Source organism: Carassius carassius, chromosome 33, assembly GCF_963082965.1.
Source record: "Carassius carassius chromosome 33, fCarCar2.1, whole genome shotgun sequence".
Classification (NCBI taxonomy): domain Eukaryota; kingdom Metazoa; phylum Chordata; class Actinopteri; order Cypriniformes; family Cyprinidae; genus Carassius; species Carassius carassius.
Window position 1 is genome coordinate 9,232,584 of NC_081787.1, and position 20,623 is coordinate 9,253,206.

Here is a 20,623-nt window from a genome sequence, read left to right on the forward strand (position 1 = left end):
TACGTTTTTAGGTACGTTGATCACTAAATATATTGCTAATGTGGATATTAGAAAAGAAACAACAAAAGAAAATCACAGATCTTTATTAAATATATTACTTTATTGAGTATTAATCAATATTTTATGAAAATGATTTTGATTTCAATTTCTGTACCTGAAATTTGTTCAGTTGTATTTATTTATGCCATTGCTAATTGATTTGTTTGTTCCTATTTTATTACTGACCATTTACTTGTCTTTAACAATTTATCAATGCATGAAATATATATTAGTGCAGTTGATTTTGCTCTTGTATTTTTGTTAAAAACATTCCTCAAGTTCCTCTTGGCCTAAGGGTTCTGTAGGCTACTGCTTTTTGCTTATGTTATTCGGATGCAACAGAATGCTTCTTAGAAAGCCACAGAATAAATGTATTTAACATCTAAAACTTTAACTTCATTTTATAACCTTATTGGAATCGAAAATAGGAATCGTTAAGTAGAATCGGAATCAGAATTGATAAATTCAAATGTTACCCAACCCTACTTAAGAAGCAAAGAGGATAATTAATTAGGTTCGTTGGAGTGCAAAAAGCTCTGTCAATACTAGCTCAATTGAAAGACTCACAGTCAGTGAAACAAAATGGACATTCAATGTTTAAGGATGAAACTGTTTCTTAAGGCCAGACAGACAGCAGAATCTCCATTACTCCAGACCAGACACAATATACCTTAACATTAGGGTCTTTCAATTTCCTACTCTGCTCTTCAAAGGGGGCCAAGTGATTTGTTTTCAGTGTGTATTTAAGAAGAAGCCTCAATCTCCCCTGGAGAAGTTTAGCATTTAAATTGGTTGATCCAAGCACATTTTACCACAGCTGTTTTTGAAGCATCGTGCTGATGAAAAAATCAAAGGTAACGTGCAAATGCATGACCTTTCCCCGGCTGAATAGCAAATCGTGTCTGAAGAGCTTGTTTTTGCTGACATTCATCTTTTTTTTTATACAGTTTTGCAAAACTTTGGTACTTGGTGAGAAGAAATGTCACACATTTATTATAATTAAAACCTCACCACATGTCTATAGGTGAAATTGAAAATAAATGAAAAAAAGATTGAGAGACAGATAGAAAGTGACAACCGCTTTATAGACCTTTTTAGTGGTTGATTAATTATTATTAGGAGTGCATTATCGTTTATTATTTATCAATGACAAATTATTATTGATATAATATTATGAATGGAACCTTGCTCATGACATTTTGAGGATTTGGACAAGTTTGGGAGGATACTGGACAAGAATTAAGAATTTAACTTAATACAGGAGCATGTTTTATCCTGGGAACTTTTTAATAATTTGTTTCCTCATTTTAGGTTAATTGTTGCCGGCTTGTACTAATTAATTCCCTTGTTGTAGGTAAATGTGACCAGTTTTTTCATTCATATAATAACTATCTTTTCATCCACAGCAATGGATGGTAACGTTGTGTTTATTGTAAGTTCTACAGTTATGGTCTGCACAGTTATTGATTATTGGGCATGGTTTAAATATCATGCAAAACTGTAAAGAATGACTGGTGCATTATCAAATACTGAGGAACTCAAAGGGAACAGTGGTGAAGTGTTATTGACAAAAGTTGGAAACCAAAATCATGAATTGGCTTGCTGAATGTCAATCTTTCCTCAAACATTATTCAATCGAATGTGAAAGTACAGTGAATTTAGATCATAGTGACATGATTGACAGCATGTTGCCTTGGTAAGGCTGTGCAAATTAAGCATACTAGCTGAGGGGGAAAATTAAGTAAAAGTACATGGCAGTGCACAAGGCACATGTCCGTGATTGGTTACAGTGTTCAGCCATTGCAAAAACATGTTAGGGTTAACCACAATGGGATCCACAATTGTGTTCCTGATTATTTAGTTGATTTAATTATGCAGTCCTAATATACAGTATGGTGCTTTTTGTTTCAGTGTTTTCTGCAAGACCAGTGTGAGTTTAAGGAGATTTTATTCATTAAACAATTAAATCCGAATAAAAATAAATAAATCTTAATGGTTAATGGTTTTTCTTTATTTTCATGACTATGAAAATTGTAGATTCACACTGAAGGCATCAAAACTATGAATTAACACATGTGGAATTATATATGGAATTATATACATAACAAAAAAGTGTGAAACAACTGAAAATATGTCATATTCTAGGTTCAAACTTTTGGTCTGTACTGTATGCTATGATTTATTAGTCTTGTTTATTAATAAGGTGGCAGAAACAAGGCAGAATTACTAAACAGATGTTTTTCTAAGGAAATGCGCACACTTTTCTTTTCTTTTTTGCCATCTACGAAAGTGTTTGGATATTTTTTGGTCATGTTTAATATAGTGCAGTTGCTATGCATTTAGTAAGTAATTAGTTTTGGATTATTTAGCTATACAATTTAATTACATATGGTTAACGATTTCACTGATATTTGTATAAAGAAGAGAATAAAAATTGATAAATATCAAAAGCTGAACACTGGCTCGCAGCATTGGAAACAGATAGCTGATGTCAGTTTCAGACAAAATGGCTTGAGGGTGATCATGTCACAGAAAACATCTCTCATTTTAGTCTAAAATTCATGTCTGACAAATTCAGAGAAAGTTACATGCATGTCACTGACAAATAACCACAATTCAAATCTAGAGAATTCTATCCACTGAGCATATTCAAATAGTAACAATTAGAAATCAAACTGAAGGGAAAAACACCAAGAGGGACTGAAATCTTTCCCTGTTAGGTTTTAGTCCCAGGGAACACTTTCAGCTCTGTGGCACTGTGACTTTGATTAAATGCTTGTGCTCTGCTTTACGCTGGACCTCTGAATGCCTCCTGAATAGCCTGTCATGCCAGGTAGACACATTTCACTATTATGCTTGATTTATAGTCTTATTCTGCCAGCTCATCCACAACTCTTATTCTCATCATGGGTGGGCCCTGCCCCACTGCTACATCTCTTCAATACTTCTAATAAAGTGAGCTCAGACTAAAAGCCTGGAAGGCAGGGATAACTGTCGGTTTGCGCTATTCTTTTTTTAAATTTTATTTTATCACTACCTATTTGGTCTTTCAGTTTACACAGGCCTCTTGCCTTAATGATGCACTCTTAGAAAAAATGCACAAAGCTGTCTCTGGGGCAGTGCCCTTTTAAAAGGTGTACCATTTAGTCACTAATATGTGCACTTTCAGTAATATGTAGCTTTTAGGTATTGATATGCACCCTTTTGGGGAGGTAAATAAGACACAAACGTAGTTGTAATAATGTACAACTTCATAATCATCGGGAACAAGGCGGAAACCGGCAGACAATCAAAATGAACTTTAATTACAAAATAAAGACAAAACAGCGTGACAGCCCCTCGCAGACGACTGTCGCGCACAAATAAAAACCAAACACAAAATAAAGCCCAGGCCTGGTGCTCTCTCGTCCTTCACTGCCGTCGCTCCTCTTTTGTATCCTTCCAATCTCCTCCGTGGGACTCGAGACCTGTGAGTGTTGCAGGTGTCGCTGATTTCCAATCACTCCACCGGCCTCGCTCTGTTCCCACGGCTCTCGGCCCCGCCCCACTCATCACAGTAGTGTTTTATACGGAAAACGAATAACTAAATCAAACACCTTCCCGTGGTTTTCTTTATTGTTTAATTGGAAAGACTCTATTAAGTCTGATTTTGAAAATAAGAGGCTTAAGAAATTCTTTTATATTTCACATAATATTTTGGGCTGTTTGGACAGATGTGGCAGTGGCTCATGAATACTGAACTTGAAGTAAAATACAATTATAGTCCACTGGTAACTGCTGGGTTATTCCATGCTCTAGAGGGTTATTCCAACTGTGACATTTTCTCTCAAGTGATTGGATGTGATACCGACTGGCAATGTCAATGGAAGGAGAGCTGAGGTGGGGTGTCTAAATTGGCACAGTATAATCAAGAATGGTGTTATAATCTGTTTTAGAAGTTGGAGCGACAATAAGTACAAAAGCTCTTCAAGACCGCAAAGATATTCAGCAAAAGAATTACATGCTCAGATAATGTGTATTCACTGATAATGCATCATTTTCATTGCCTTCAAATGTGCTGTGTTCTTACTATTAGAGGAGTTTATGTTTTAAATATATTTTATGTTCTGTTTTTGTGTCAAGATTAAATATAATATGTTAATAGCTCTTTCAGGCATGCACAAACTATTATGTCTATTTCACATTCATCTGTTACAGTAACATGCTCATGGTGTCTCAAAGGGTCCTCTGTTTACCACAGAATGCATACATGCAATTTCCTTTTCATTATTTACTGAAATTCAATACCAAACCCCTTTTTCTGGTACTATTTAGTCTCATTTATCAAATATGACAGTTTATGTTATACTCTTGTCATGGGCAGGGGGATGTATTTTTTATTTCTTTTTGATAAATAATAAATGTTGATGTGAGAACAGCAATTTACTCCAAACGTTTTTAGAGATGATTTTAAGAGCATAAAAAACTAGAAAAGACTAATTGTTTATATTCTCTGTTGAAAGGAAACAATAGCCTACATAAATTATTTATTTGTCTTACTGTTTCTGGAAAACATTGTTTGATTTGTGGCAACCAGAATAGATAACAGTGTGTTTGATCAATTTTATTTGTCGAAACTAAAGAAAAATATGTTTATTGATTTACATTTGGCTCATATAACTTTCATAAAGGCAGAATAGTAATACTGTATAATAATATGTCAGCATACATTTGTGTCAGTGCAGGTCCATAGAATATCTTCATGTTCATGCCCTTCTAAGCTCCTCGTCATGAAAAAAAGGATAATGCAGATTTTCATTCAGATATTTGCAGTAGCATTAACAGTAAAATAGGATGTCATTTCAGTCGCTCCATCTAATATTAATCAAAACGGCCCACTAAAACATCTTGTTAAATGATAGAACGACTTGCCATTGAGAAATTTTGTGCCAACTGTATCTGTCTTTCCCCAATAGCAAATTACAACTTTATGGAAAAACTTAAAGGAATTTCCTTCCTTAGCCGTGTCATCTTTTTGCAAGATGTGCCAGGGGAAGTCAACGTAAAGGTAAACATAAACAAATTTGGGATGGGAGAGAGAATTGTATTTTATTGCTCAGGGAGTTTGATTAAAAGAAGCTGATTACCTCATATCTGGATAGAAAGCCTGCTGAATGCTTTAACATTGTGCTCATGCTGTGTGTAATCATTTGTTAGTATGTGGAATCTAACGGTGCTCAGATTGAATCAGAACGGTGCCTCCTTATCTAAATTGAAGGAAATAATTTGTTACAATTTTCCATTAAGTCGCATTCAAAAAGGCACGAGTTACCTTAAGGGCACATTTAAGGCAATTTGTGCCTGCCGCAGAAGTTCACTGTCTCTTAAGATTGCTGGCTGTTTCATTTCCAACCACTGTCTCAGGCCATTTGATGTATTTGTGAATGCAAACAACATGAAAGTGCAACGGTGTTCGCCGTGTCTGGGCATCTCCGTCTTTGTACTTGGTGACCTCTTTGTGTCAGACGCACAGAGTGGAGGGTGTACTGTGTTTCCCCTCCAAAACTTTGTCTAATGCACCTGTCACAGAGGCCTATTTTAACCCTGTCATGAATGTGGCAAGACACCTGTCATAATAATTTCTGTTCTTTCCTCACTTCAACCTCTGTCTGTTTAGAATTAGTTGGCGTTTTATAGTTCTTGACATGACTGGTGCTCTGTGGGATATATGACCACTTGTGTGGTAACTTTTGTTTTTAGTTTTTCTTAAGGGATATTGTTATTAACTGAGATTGAATAATCATGCTTTAACACAGAGTCAGTGTTTTAGTGTTGCATGCACACTCTCCAAGGATAAATTCAGATTTTAATTGTATGATTTAAACATGGCCTTGTGGCAATAATAAACTGCAGTGAATTAAACAACAAACATAGATGCAAATTCAAATCTAAGTATAATTGATGTAACGGGCACCAGCATGTGTTTTGTTACAGTGGTTTGTGCACACATGCACATTCTCAGTCTCATTAACTGACTACAGAGTCACTTATCACAGCGCTAGGCTGTGACAGGCCCATTTAGCTCACCAGAGATGTATGTTTGCCATAAAAACAACAATAACAGTTTATCCTTCACTAACTGTACTGAGACGTCTTCTAGCAAATGCTTAGTTGTTCGTTATTTGTGTTATATGACCTGAACTTTTGACCGGTCAAAACTTAAAATAATGTTAAAATAAGTCAAATTATTTATTCTAATTAGGGATGTCAATTTTCGATCATTTCCATGATCGATCGTCGTTTACATTAATGATCAATTAATCGATTAATCGTTAACCTTAATGCTGCAAAATGCATCTATTGCAGTGGCACACAATCACAGGCATGACAGAATGTGCAAAAGCCCCTCAAAAAATTTTAGAAAAAAAATGCTTTCTCACTTGAATTAAAGGGGGTTTTAGTCTCAATAAAATGCTAGTAGCAGGATTATACAATGAATAGATGTGATTATGATCATTTGATAAAATGAATAGAGCACGCCGTACGTTTGAGATCATTTTACTTTGTTGACTGTTTTCTATCCTGGCATGGAGACCGCTGAACGTGTTTCTTTAAATGGGTTCATAGTGCTCGTTGTTGTATTTTAAAACATGATTGCAATGTTTTCAACTGACATTATGGCATTAAAAATAAAATTATCCCAAACATAACTGTGAGAGACATCTCACTGTGGCACAGGACCGTAACCCCCCCCCCCCCCCCCCCCCCATGCAATTACCCAGCTTGGAGTGCTTTGATTCTTAGAGTCATGTTCACCTTTTATTTCAGTCTGCTGCCTTTTGACTACTACTATTACTAATAATAATACTTTGTTAATAATACTATGTATATATATATATATATATATATATATATATATATATATATATATATATATATATATATATATATATATATACGCCACTGAGAATGATACTTAATACTATATGAAAAAAGAAAAAAAAAAACTGTCTAGTCATTTTGTGACTGATGCATGTGAAATGTTAAAAACGGATTATGAACAGAGGTGTGTAGAGTACCCAAAAACTGTACTCAAGTAAAAGTAAAAGTACTTCTAGAAATATTTACTCAAGTAAAAGTAAAAGTACTAGTCTTGAATAGTTACTTGAGTAAGAGTAAAAGAGTATCGGATAAAAAATCTACTCAAGTAGTTAGTTACTAGTTACTTTGGGTCATATATACTGAGCCTATTTTTATTTAGATATATAGATAAAATGTATGTAATGTACGTGTGCGTGTATAAATGTATATATTTCATCAGCCTTTACTCCAATTTATGTAATTTATTATAAAACCCTGTCTGTTTACTTAAGTAACAGATATAGGTGTCATGCCATAACATATTTTTAATACGACTGACTTTATATTAAATGTGAATTTAACATTGAAAGTTAATGTGATATAAATATTGCTACTAATCTTTCATTGTTCAGAAAGAGAGCAAATAACAATTACATTATTAAAGATAATTTTCACTGACAGTCTAGATTTTAATCACTCTCAGAAACTCCCATTAAAATCACTGAAACTGTTAACACTGTAAAATCAATATCTTAATTAAAGATTCGTACACACATCTGCACTTTGTTGTTTCTGACGAGTGAATTCGCCAGAAAGAGGTATTCAGTCAGTGAGCGAATGAAGGAAGCACCGGCATTTTAACGATGACTCATCTGAACGCCTCTGATTGGCCAATGCTTTAATAAGCTCAAAAGAATCATGTGTGATTGGTTATAATGCGCAGCGCTGTATAAACGCATCTATCTCTGGCTAAGCGCCAGCAAGCGATCACAGATCTGAATTTAGCAGCTGATGACGTACTCGCACCGGTGTGATTGTATTAAAATTAATAAAATCTTAATCGGCTATTTTTTGTCTTTTGGAAGCTGCATTCAACTTGACTCCCCTCTGTTATAAGCCACACACGTACAACAAACTAATGTCACAGTGGTATCGTGTACTCAGTGTTGGGGAGTAACTAGTTACATGTAACGGCGTTACGTAATTTAATTACAAAATTATTGTAACTGTAATTAGTTACAGTTACTAAGAAAAAATGAGTAATTAAATTACAGTTACTTATGAAATTTTTAACGATTACAAAGGGGATTACATTTGAATATTTACACACATCCACATACAGATTTAACTGATTTATTTCCCAAATTGCACTGACTATTCTGAGACATACCGCCCTAATAATTTCCGGGATGCGGAAATACAGTCTGGTTCGTAGAATCCAGTCATAAAAACGAAATGCCTAACGCGGACGGAATATGCCACATTTTGGAAGACTAAATCAAAAGTAGGTCAGTACACTTGAATCAAAACATGACATCGACTAGTGTCTGTGAATATAAAGCCCCAAAAATGCAATATATGACTTGCACATTCTGCGTGTCTGTGGAAATCAGGTGCGGACTGGACACCGGGAGAACCGGGACAATTCCCGGTGGCCTGGCAGCCGATTTTGCCCCACTATTTAATATCATTATTGTATAATTGCCTGCCGAATGTACTAAAGCGATCATTTGCGAATCCGCCATTTGATAATTAAATCTCTAATAAGTCATGACTCGCGCGCTCTCCGCGCCTCCGCAAAACGGTTTGGATTAGACTCAGAGTAATCAATGCGAGAGAGAGAGAGAGAGAGAGAGAGAGAGTGGACAGCTGGAGCAGAGAAGCAGAACTCCTGTTCAGGGTTTCAGGTCAGTTTCATCTGTAAAGATGCTTTTTTGTCTTTGTTTTTTAATTTATTTAATCAAGCAGCAGCACGTTGCTCATCGGTCATCACTCAAAATACTATATAAAGGACATCATTATTATCTGTTGTAATGTTACAGTAGTAATTTAGCTGGAAAAAAAATCAGATTTTTTTTATAGGTTTAGGGGGAGCTACGACAGACAACAACACAACCCTTACGAAAATTAACATTTTAATATTTAACTATAAACCCAGGGAAAATGGTTACTATTGTTTAACTGTGGTAACCAAAAATGTAAAATTATTTTACAAATGTATTTATTTAAAAATAAATACAAATCCATTTGCAAAAAAAAACAAGGTTATTTTACTTTTATATAGGCTAATAAGAGCATGGTAAATTTTTGTAAGGGAAAAACATGACTCGTGTACAGTATTAGGATTTTTCTATAAAGATATTGTAGTATTGTAGAGTATTGTATTGTAAAGTATAGTTTTGTTCAATCTTGAGTATTAAAGTCACGAGAGAGATGGATAACAGGGCAAAATAAAGAGACTGAAGAGAAAAATGGAAGTGAAGGTGCAGTTCAGGAGAGAACTTTTAATTATTTTGCATGTCCCCAAATTAAAGATTTAAACCTTTTTTATGTCAGGTCCATACAAAAAAATAGTTTTGTCCATGAATTTGTTTGTGTGAGTTTGAATTTTCCAGTATGAATTTTTTTCCCAGTCCGCCCCTCCAGTAAATTAATGGCAAAGACATGGTTTCATTTTCTACACATAGGCCTACTGAAGCTCGCAGTGTTTTCAACCTCTGCTGCCTCAATATAGGAGTACACGAACACATAAATATAATTTCTAGAACTGCTCTGTCACTTCATGTGCATTTTACTTATTTTGAGAAAACTATCATCATATACAGAGACAGCAGTTTAAAAAAAACACCAATGTTTCAGGAGTTTATTACACAGAATACGTCACATGCTTATTAGATATCTGTATTTAAGTTGATGTATATGCTTTTATTTATTATTCTTTAATTTTCACAAATTTAGAAAGTAATCAAAAGTACTCAAAAGTAATTAGTTACATTACTTTAATAAAGTAATTGAAAAAGTTACACTACTATTACATTTTAAACAGGGTAACTTGTAATCTGTAACCTATTACATTTCCAAAGTAACCTTCCCAACACTGCGTGTACTGTAATCGAATGTACCCCAAGTTATTACCTGTTAAACAGTAGACAGCACACGTGGTGTTCATCTAATAAGGATCTCCATCGCTAGCAAATAATAGCCTTTGCATATTTGCTTTCAATTCAGTGCAGTTCCAGCCACGTTTTCAACGCTGCTGATGTTAAACGTTACAACTCTGAGTGAACCACTTCAGACGCTCAACGCGTGCGGCAGGGAACTGAACGACTCATTCAAACTGATTCATGAACCAATTCACTCGTTTGCCAATTGGTTTGATCAAGCATTTGAAAAGAATTGACTCAAAAGAATGAATCATTCGCGAATGGGCATCGCTCATTGCCCAGAGAAAAGTAGACGGCGCGTTTGGAATAAACTGAAGCATTTATAACATTTATTGCATTAAGATAAAGTAACGAGAGGAGCGTCGCCCACAGTAACGAAGTAAAAGTACAGATTTTTCCCCAAAAATTTACTCAAGTAAGAGTATAAAGTACCCATCTTTAAATATACTCCGAAAAGTATTAGTTACCCCAAAAAATTACTCAAGTAAATGTAACGAAGTAAATGTAACTCGTTACTACCCACCTCTGATTATGAAGTATGTTTTGATCACTGCCAGAACTATTTTGGTATTCAAATGATTGAATTAAAAAAAAGAGGAAAAACAGACAAAAATGAAAGCTCATAAAAAATTATTCCACATACACTTTATTACTTGTGGTGCTTTCGCATTAGAATAAAGGCAAATATAGATTTTTTTGTGGCTTGCCTGTAGTACGTCCCTGTCACAGTGTAGTGCGTGACAGCATATGTTTGGACACCTGTAGTCAGATGGAAACAGACCTGTCAGCACGGTGGCAGGATGGGACAGTGAGATAATCATACAGTGTCATTTTGGGGGCAATTACCCAGCTTGGAGTGATATGAGAAAACCTGTTTCTTTCCTGCTGTCCTAATGGAGGTTCCGGTCATTAGTTAAACGAGAGTCTCTCTCTCTCTCCCTGTCTGGTTGTAATCAAACGTGAAACATTCAGTTTAAGAGCCCATTATAAAACATCTGCTCCCCAGCAACGGCCTGCGGAGACTTATGTTTGCTCACTCGTAAAAGTCAGTGAGCACCATATCACTATTGCTACTCAATTTCAAGTCTTTGTAAGTTGTATAATTACACACTGCTTTGATTCTTAGAGTCATGTTCACCTTTCCTGGCAATTTCAGTCTGCTGCCTTTTGACTACTACTATTACTAATAATAATACTTTGTTTATAAGAAACCTTTCCATTGAAGTATGGTTTATTAGGATCAGACAACATTTGGCCGAGATACAACTATTTGAAAATCTGGAAACTGAGGTTGAAAAAAAAATCTGGACACTAAAAAATGTTGGGTTAAAAATAACATGATCTTAACTCAGTATCCTAATTAGTTTTGGCATAGAATAAAAATCTATAATTTTGACCCATACAATGTTTTTTGGCTATTGCTAAAAATATACACACGCGAGCAGCGACTTAAGACTGGTTTTGTGGTCCAGGGTCACATTTAGGATTTAGGGTCTCTTCTGTATCTCATAATTAAATGATGGCTGGACGGAGTGAAGTGAAAATGTGAAGGTGTTCATTGGACCAAATCATCCTGTAAAGAATCCCATTTAACACAATCCAATCTGGAACAGGCACACGATCTGGCTATGCTTTTTGTAAAGCAGAAGTCTGTAACAAGCTCCACTCTGTCTTTAACAAAATACCTCTCCCTCTCCTCTTCCAATAGACCAGCTTCCCAGCCAAACAGGACCGCCTCCTCTTCCACCTGCTCCACATCAACACAAGCAGCATCCGTCAGTCACCTCCCTCAACCAGTCACTGGCCAATCAGCCGACAGAGTTTCAGAGTGCATCTGAATGCGTGCAGCTGCAAGAAAACTGGGTTCTGGGTGGCAACGTAGGCTTGGAGAACAGGTACGTGTTTATACACAGTCGCATGCTGTGTCTGAATTTGCTTATTCATTCACTTACTGTTTTTATTGTTCTGTAATAAAGTTCTATGTAGTCAATGACAATATGCAGAAGGAGTGAAAGAAAATAAGCGAGTAAATATTTTAATTGTATTTTTATTCATTGATTAGACAGGTGAATATATATTATCTACAGGTAATGCCCAGATATTTTTTGTATGTGTCAGATTTGGTGAGTGTACGTAAGTTTAATCAGAGTGCATTATAGGTAAAAGAGTGAAGTATAGAGGGTAATTCAATATATAGGGGATTCTGACACCTGATATAGTGAACTATGTAGGGTTTAGGGACACAGCTTATGTAACTTTTAGGGCCCTATCATACACCCGGCGCAATGCGATGCAAGGCAAAGCGCAAGTGTGTTTGCTAGTTTCAGTCCCGCGCCATTCGCATTTTCCCGTCTAGCACCACGTCGTTTAATTAGCAAATGCATATGAGGCCATTTGTGCGCCCATGGGCGTGCTGGTCTAAAAAAGAGGTGTGTTCAGGTGCATTGCTATTTTAAGGAGCTGAAAATAGACTGCGCCATAGACCAACTCAAACCTGGTCTAAAGTCTAAAGTCAATAGCACAAATGTTTTTTTAAAAGAGCGTGTTGGTAGAAAATGCGCCTCTGGGCGGATCCACAATACGCGTTGACTTTGCTTACACACAGGGATGCGCATCACACAAACATACCAAATATTAAAAACAAAAGGATAACAGTGTAAAAGAATATTATTGTGTAGGCTACATAAATATAAAAAGGTAATGATGGATAGTCATTGCGTGTATTAGAATTAGGCTACCTATTTGCAATTCAACCTATTACTACTTATAATGATGATTGAAATTCTACTTCATCCCACGCCTTCTTCACCTCGGGAAGCTTTGATGGATTCCTGCTTTTCCTGTAGATGATCTGCTCGCGCACTTTAACTTCGCGCATAAGCACATCGGTTTCCTCGCTTGAGAAGCGTTCAGCTTTTCCGCCAACAAATTTTGCCATGTAAATAATGATCCGCCATGGCGCGAGCACATCTTGCTTTTAAAGGGAATGGGAGATGACACTCTGATTGGTTTATTGAACGTTACGCCCATTACGGACTGTTTTTCCATCGTTAAAATAGCAAAAAGTGGATTTGGACATGCCCTAAGTGCACCTGCGCTTTACACTTTGCGTTTAGATTGCTAAAATAGGGCCCTTACAATCTTTTGAGCATTGTGTATCCTGAATATCTGTGTTCTGTATAAATATTAAAATTTCACTCATGCAACTGAACTTAATCATTTACATTTGTGTCAAAAATCATACACCATGTAGTCATTTATTTTCCATTGAGTTCTCATCAGTTATTTATCACTACTCATTTCTAAGCATATATTGTGGTAAAACCTATCAAGACAAGTCTTTATATAATGCACCTTACTGTCACTTCAGATATCTTGAAGTGTACTACTCAAGCTGAGGGCTGCCTACCCAGCATCCACCTGACAGAATGAATTTATGTATGCATGACATGAGTAGAATATCAAGCATAAATAAATACCTCATGCTAGTCTTACTGTCTTCAAATATATACACACATCATTTGGGTCCCAAAAGCATTTCTATACACACATATGTTTTTATTATAATGATACAAAAATGTTTTTAATGTACACTGAACAAAATTATAAATGCAACACTTTAGTTTTTTGCCCCTTTTTTTCATGTGCTGAACTCAAAGATCTAAGACTTTTTCTATGCACACAAAAGGCCTATTTCTCTCAAATGTTGTTCACAAAGCTGTCTAAATCTGTGTTAGTGAGCACTTCTCCTTTGCCGAGATAATCCATCCACCTCACAGGTGTGGCATATCAAGATGCTGATTAGACAGCATGATTATTGCACAGGTGTGCCTTAGGCTGGCCACAATAAAAGGCCACTTTAAAATGTGCAGTTTTATCACACAGCACAATGCCACAGATGTCATAAAGTTTGAGGAAGCCTGGAATTGGCATGCTTACTTCGGGAATGTCCACCAGAGCTGTTGCCTGTGAATTGAATGTTTATTTATCTACCAAAAACCGTCTCCAAAGGCATTTCAGAGAATTTGGCAGTACATCCAACCAGCTTCACAAACGCAGACCACGTGTAACCACATCAGCCCAGCACCTCTACATCCACCATCTTCACCTCCAAGATCGTCTGAGACCAGCCACCTGGACAGCTGCAACAATCAGTTTGCATAACTAAATAATTTCTGCACAATCTGTCAGAAACCATCTCAGGGAAGCTCACCTGCATGCTTGTTGTCCACATCGGGGTCTTGACCTGACTGCAGTTCGTCATCGTAACCGACTTCAGTGGGCAAATGCTCATATTCGATAGTGTCGGTCACTTTGGAGAGGTGTTCTCTTCACGGATTAATCCCAGTTTTCACTGTACAGGGCCCCCCCCCCCCCCTCCCAAAACATTAAAAATGTCCTGTGAGGTGGATGGATTATCTCGACAAAGGAGAAGTGCTCACTAACACAGATTTAGACATATTTGAGAGAAATAGGCCTTTTGTGTACATAGAAAAAGTCATAGAACTTTGAGTTCAGCTCATGAAAAATGGGGGCAAAAACTAAAGAGTTGTTTATAATTTTGTTCAGTGTAATAGTGCACACAGTCTCTTGACCTGTTTATTGTTTAATTATAAAACTGCATTCTTGAATTAAGGATTAAAAGTGCGAACAAGTCTTTAAAAAAATAGTAAATAGTAATGTACTGCATCATATATTTTCCACACCCATATGCAGATTTCTAAATGCTACAATCAGAATTTTCACAACAAAAAAAAAGGCTGAAGGGAATGGTCTCGGTAGACTGGGTCCTGCAGAGGCCAAGCATTTGGAAATAGACTTCATTAACCAAAACAGAAGATACCATGTGCAAGCCAACATTTCTATTATGTATACAAGCAATTTTATGCAAACTCATATAAATAAATGACCAAGTTTTGGATACAGAAAAGGTAAAAACTAAAAATATATGTTTATTTTCAGCTTAAGAGGGGTCATAACTAATCTTCCTTGATTTTTTTTAAATAAAAGACATTTTGATAACATACTGTCAGTTTCAGATCTGAAAATTTCTTCCACATGCCAAAAATATTTTACTAAAAGTAAGCTGTAAATTAGATTTTTTACATCAGAAACCCAAAAACACATTTACATATCAGATGCCTGTTCAGTGATACTCATATATATATATAGTATATATTTAGAGAGAGAGAAGCTGGAAACTGGCAATGAACTTTTTTATTTTATTTTGTTTTTTTTTTATTCTTCCTGGATGATATATTGCGCATAATGTCATAATGGCACAGTTTATATAACCCTGCATTTGCTGCATGTACCCCGAGGAGCCTGAGCTACCACCCACATAAAAGGTTAAACAAGATGAATAACAGATTTAACTGAGAAACTGTTCACAGTATCATCCCACAACAAAAAACAAGTCTCAAGAATGTGACTAAATGTGCTGAAAAGTACCTAATAGATGGCCATCATTTTTATCCGAAAATACCATTTTCTTTTTTCAGTTTTCAGTCAAAAGAGAAAAACTAACAGCTACCTGTGCAGCTGAAATATATTTATAACAATCATAAAGCCATTTCAAACAGTATTTTAAATTACCTTTTTCATCCTGCTATTTAAAGCGATGTCACTGTTGCTTCCTGTCATAAAATTTTTGCAATGTGTGTAGGCTGGAATATTATGTTCTAACCTAGGTTGAACAAAGTAGCCTTGTGTGTGTGTGTGTGTGTGTGTGTGTGTGGCATATATAGAGGAATGGGATGTCCTTATAAAAATAAGTGTGGAGTGGATCATCTTGAATGAATAAATCAAATTAAATTTCAGTCTGTAATCAGCCTGGCCTGAATTTAGTGTGGCTTTTCTTTCCCTGGTATTTCAATGTGTGTGGATTTTTTTAATTTTTCTGTAACACTTTTCATTATCTTCCAAAAAAAGGGCACCTTCACTTCTGGAAATCTCTCCTAAACGTGGAATAGCCTACTGGCTATTTTTCATCAGTACAAAAATATATATATATATAATACAGGAAGAATAAGTGTTAATATTTCATAACTCATTTGAATAGGTCACTAAATTGTTTATTATTGTTATTTTTAATGAAATGGGATGTGATGTAGAATCCACCCTTCAGTCACACTGTACACTTTCATTACTAACAGAAGTGTACAGATGTGGTGCACCATTGTAGAGAGGAAAAAAAAACAACAACAAGAAAAGAAAGGACTCTAGTGAGAGTGTACTTCTCATGGATATGAGAAAGTAAGATGTTTTGTAATCACATCAAGTGAAGAATCTTTGTTGTGTGTCTATGTCTAGGCAGAGAACACAGGCTTCTCTTGTTATTAATGATCCCAGTAGAATTCCTCTACTTCCTCTCTCTCTCTCTTCAGCTTCTTCTCTTTCCCTAGTACACCAATCCATCACCATCTCCTTTTCTCACTACTCTACCTTTATCAGCACGCTATCTTGAAAACTTTCCACTCCCCTGTCTGTCACAAAGATTCTGATCTTTACATGTCAACAGAAAGGGACTGTCCAAAAATGGCAGTGGTGCAGAAACCTCCAGAGAGTGTCTTAAAATACAGCCACTCTGTTGAGTGCTAGAGAGGCACCTGCTGCTCTACCCTTCTGAATTAGCAGATCAATCCGCCTCAAAGACGATGTTCGAATCCTAGTTGGAGTTGAAAGGATATGTGCAAGTCCTCCTTGTTTTTCATTTTTTTCCTCCTCTCATTAACTTTGTCTCACATGCACATTTGTTGGAAAGAGGCCCTGTCTTCATCTTAAAATTTGCGTCATCAGTCACATACTCTTTCCGCATATAGACTCGACCGTTTTAACATTTTAAGTCAACAAGTAGTCCTTTGAAAGGCCCACTCTTTTCTTTAGCCTAGCTAATCCAGCAGTCAGTATATATCAGATTATGCCAGGAAAGGACTTCTGTTCTTTGGTTTACAATTTCTCTTTCAACCTCCAAATCCTGCCTTTTTCTTCTGTAGGGCCTCTTCTTTCGCACCGCAGCATTCCAAGCGTCAACCCAATGACAAGGAAAGGTTGGGCGCTTATAGAGAATCACATTGTACAAGAGCAAAAAAACTCTTTGGGGTGAAGTTACTTCTTAGTCGTCCTAATGCGAACAACACTCTCACACACTAAAAAAAGGGGCGATAAGGATTAGCTTAGTCATTTTCTCTGCCTGGCGTCACACGCCCGCTAATCAATTATGGATTGTTTGGCCTCAAAACGGCACATTGTCAGTGTATTTGTTAATCGTTTGTGAAGGTTTTTAAATGTGCCTCATTCAGTGCGCAGTGGCCCGGAACCTATCCTAGCCCTTGTGAAAAATGTGTGTGTGCCTGTGTGTTTGGAGTCGTGGCAGCAGCTCATAACCGTGCAGATTATAAAGTAGAAGTTTTAGAATGGAGACCTTCAGAATGAAAAGCAGGCATCTTAAACCAGGCCTGTATTGAAATATCCACAAAAGAACAGGTGTCTCGGTGCTGCTTGTTGAAGTTTCAACTTTTAAAAAAGTAAAGCTGTTAGTAGCTGATTATTAGTACCTCTAACCCCTTTTTGTAAACCTCTCTACTGAACCGTCGATCACGTGCATCCACCACATTTGTAGTTTTTTGTAATGCGTTTTATTTGTGTTCGTAGTTCTGGAATGCAATTTCATAGATCATCATCACTACTGTTTACATCGCACCACAAGCTGACACTTGCTTGGCTTTGTCTGAGCTTCACGGTGCGCTCAGCGGCAACATCAACAAACTTCCTGACGCTGCTATTATCATCACTGGGGACTTTTACCAAGCTAACCTCAGGCTAGTTATGACTAATTTTTTATCAACATGTGTCTTGTCCAACCAGAGGGCCGAATACACTGAACCATTGCTACACTCAGTTTAAGAATGCCTACAAAGCTCGCTCACTGCCGGCTTTCAGGAAATAGGACCATGCCGCCATTTTTCTCACACCAGAATATAAACAAAGGCTTGTTCAAGATCCTCCGGTGCAGAGAGTAGTGACGCGATGGTCTGCCCACTCAGAAGCCATGCTACAGGCGGCTCTTGATGACATAGATTGGGACATGTTTCAGGCAAGTTCATCTGACGTCAGCAAATTCACGGATGTAGCATTAAGCTTTGTAAACATGCTAGCCGAACAAGCTACGGATACAATAACTATAAGGACCTTCTCAAATCAGAAACCTTGGGTGGACAGAACAATCCGAGCAGCTGTAAACAAACGCACTGCTGCTTACAACGCCGGTCTTTTGTCGGGAAACATGAGCGAGTACAAAGCATCGTGCTATGCTCTCCAACGTGCAGTAAGAGCCGCCAAACACAGATACAGGGAACACATAGAGTCACATTTCCAGCTAAATGACTCCTGATGCATGTGGCGAGGACTAAGGACCATCTGTGCCTTTGGAAATAAATCCTCTGCAGAGGTGAGAGCAGATCCGTTGTTGGCTGACAAGCTAAACACTTTCTATGGCCGCTTTGAAAACAATCTAAGCAGCACGAGTCTGCCCAACAGTGCGTCAGGAAGCAGAAGTCAGAGCAGCAATCATCATGTGATCACCGTGTCGGAGGATGAGGTTCGAAGGGCACTAAAGCGAGTGATTATCAGGAAAGCTGTGAAAGAAGGCCAGTACACCTCCAACTCCATCACCCTGAACATGGTACCAGGACAGGGTCTCATCAGCAATCCTGAAAACTTTCTATTCAGTTGCCATAGAAAGTGTGTTGACTCAGTGTATCTCAGTGTGGTATGGGAACAGCTCCAGTCAAGACTGCAAAGCCCTGCAGAGAGTTCTGCTCTTAGCTGAGCGCATCTCCGGGTCTCTCTGCAGGTCATCTACCTCAAATGCTGCAAAAGCAGAGCTGTTAAAATCATCAAAGACTCCATCCACCCCAGTAACCATCTTTTCACTTTGCTGCCATCTGGTAAGCGCTTCCGTAGTCTGATGGCAAAAACCAAGAGACTTAGGAGGAGTTTCTTCCCCCAGGCCATCAGGCTGCTAAACTCAAAACCAGCCTTCATGTCTCCACTTAATTTTCTCTTTATCAGTAAGATATTCACCATTCACTATCTCACATTGACATACTGACAGTGTCAACCTGTTTGCACATTTGCCTCATGTACATTCCTGGTTATATAAATATTTAAGACTATTTATAGATGCCACCTACGTCACTACAAATAGAACGCCTCCATATTTGCGACCGACTCGCCCGGTATGGCCGCCCAAACTGCCCATTTGAATGAGAGAGAGAGACAGAGATACCTGGAGAAAATTTCTATTTTAGGCTCCGATCCTTATTTGTTACCCCCAGTTTTCTTTTGTCCATTATTATCTGCCCCAGACTTGCCCAAATTGGCCTTCCATGATATATATTTATATCTTGTACATAACCCCTCCCCATACAGTGGGGATCGCTTGAAGGCTTTCAAGAGTACAGATGCGTATCAATATGCTGTGGCTGGATGGGTGAAAAACGTGAAAGTGCGGCACCTGGCCACCAAGGATTTATATTTAATCATGGGAAATGTAGTTATTATAAAAACAATTTCAAATGTATGATTTTGGTGGTAGTTTGCTCTGACTAGGTAGCGAGTTGTTAGCTAGCTAAGTGGCTAACAGCTGGTAGCCACGGGCCGGCACACGGCTAGCTGTCATTAAACTAGGGTGACCAAACGTCCTGTTTTCCCAGGACATGTCCTGTTTTAACGCCCTGTCCTGGCCGTCCTGGCTGGTTTTTAAAAAAGTGATGAAAATGTCCTGGTTTTCATTATTTTAAATTCACGCTTGCCTTTGCACACAAAACATATGAAACCGGCTTCGGCTTATAATCAGCGCGTTCCATCCGCAGCGGCAAACAGAGAGTATGTGTGTGTTCATCTCTCAGCCAGAATGTAAAATATAGGTTTAAAGGTAAATTCTGACGCCAAATGAACCTAGGAGTTAATAATGTGTACCGAGTCGACCATTCTCTGGGACATGTTTGTTTTCATGCAAACCGGAGATTAGCTGCTAACGCTAGCTTTCGGGGCATTTGGTAAATCACTATTTTATACCACTAAAAAGGCTCAAAATAGCACAACACTTCATCGGTAGCATAATGGGGGTTCCTACATGCAAACCGAAGCATTGAGAACTTTATAAGTGTACCGACAGTTTATTAAAAAGATAGATTATAAAGACTGTAGCGTAACGTTAAGTTACATGTTTACATGCAGACTCAATCGGACGCAGTCTTTATAATCTAGCTAACTTTTTAATAAACTTTCTGTACACTTACAAAGTTCTCAATGCTTCGGTTTGCATGTAGGGACATACATACCTAAATACAAATAGCAAATAATACAACACAAACGCATCACATGGGCTGAAGGCTTAACTTACCTGACACGAAGTGTTCATTGCATAGTAAGGAGTGAGATGTGGGTGTCCAGTGATCTCTTCGAATGGCAGCTAACCACTTCTTTCTTCTATCCTTTTCTTTAGGTATATAATAGAATAACAATTCGGGGTTCCTCTTTCGGCTGTTGTTGCAGCCAACCGCACAACATATTGC

The 20,623-nt window shown here is 37.4% G+C and overlaps 1 protein-coding gene across 2 annotated transcripts in view; it reads left to right on the plus strand.

Annotated features, from left to right (window-relative positions):
* LOC132113698 (teneurin-3-like) overlaps positions 1–20,623 on the plus strand; it is a 126,375-nt gene that overhangs the window by 47,534 nt on the left and 58,218 nt on the right. For both annotated transcript variants that reach the window (XM_059521624.1, XM_059521625.1), the window contains exon 4: positions 11,752–11,938. In XM_059521624.1, coding sequence (XP_059377607.1) covers positions 11,752–11,938 — 187 coding nt within the window. The remainder of the gene's footprint in view (positions 1–11,751; positions 11,939–20,623) is intronic.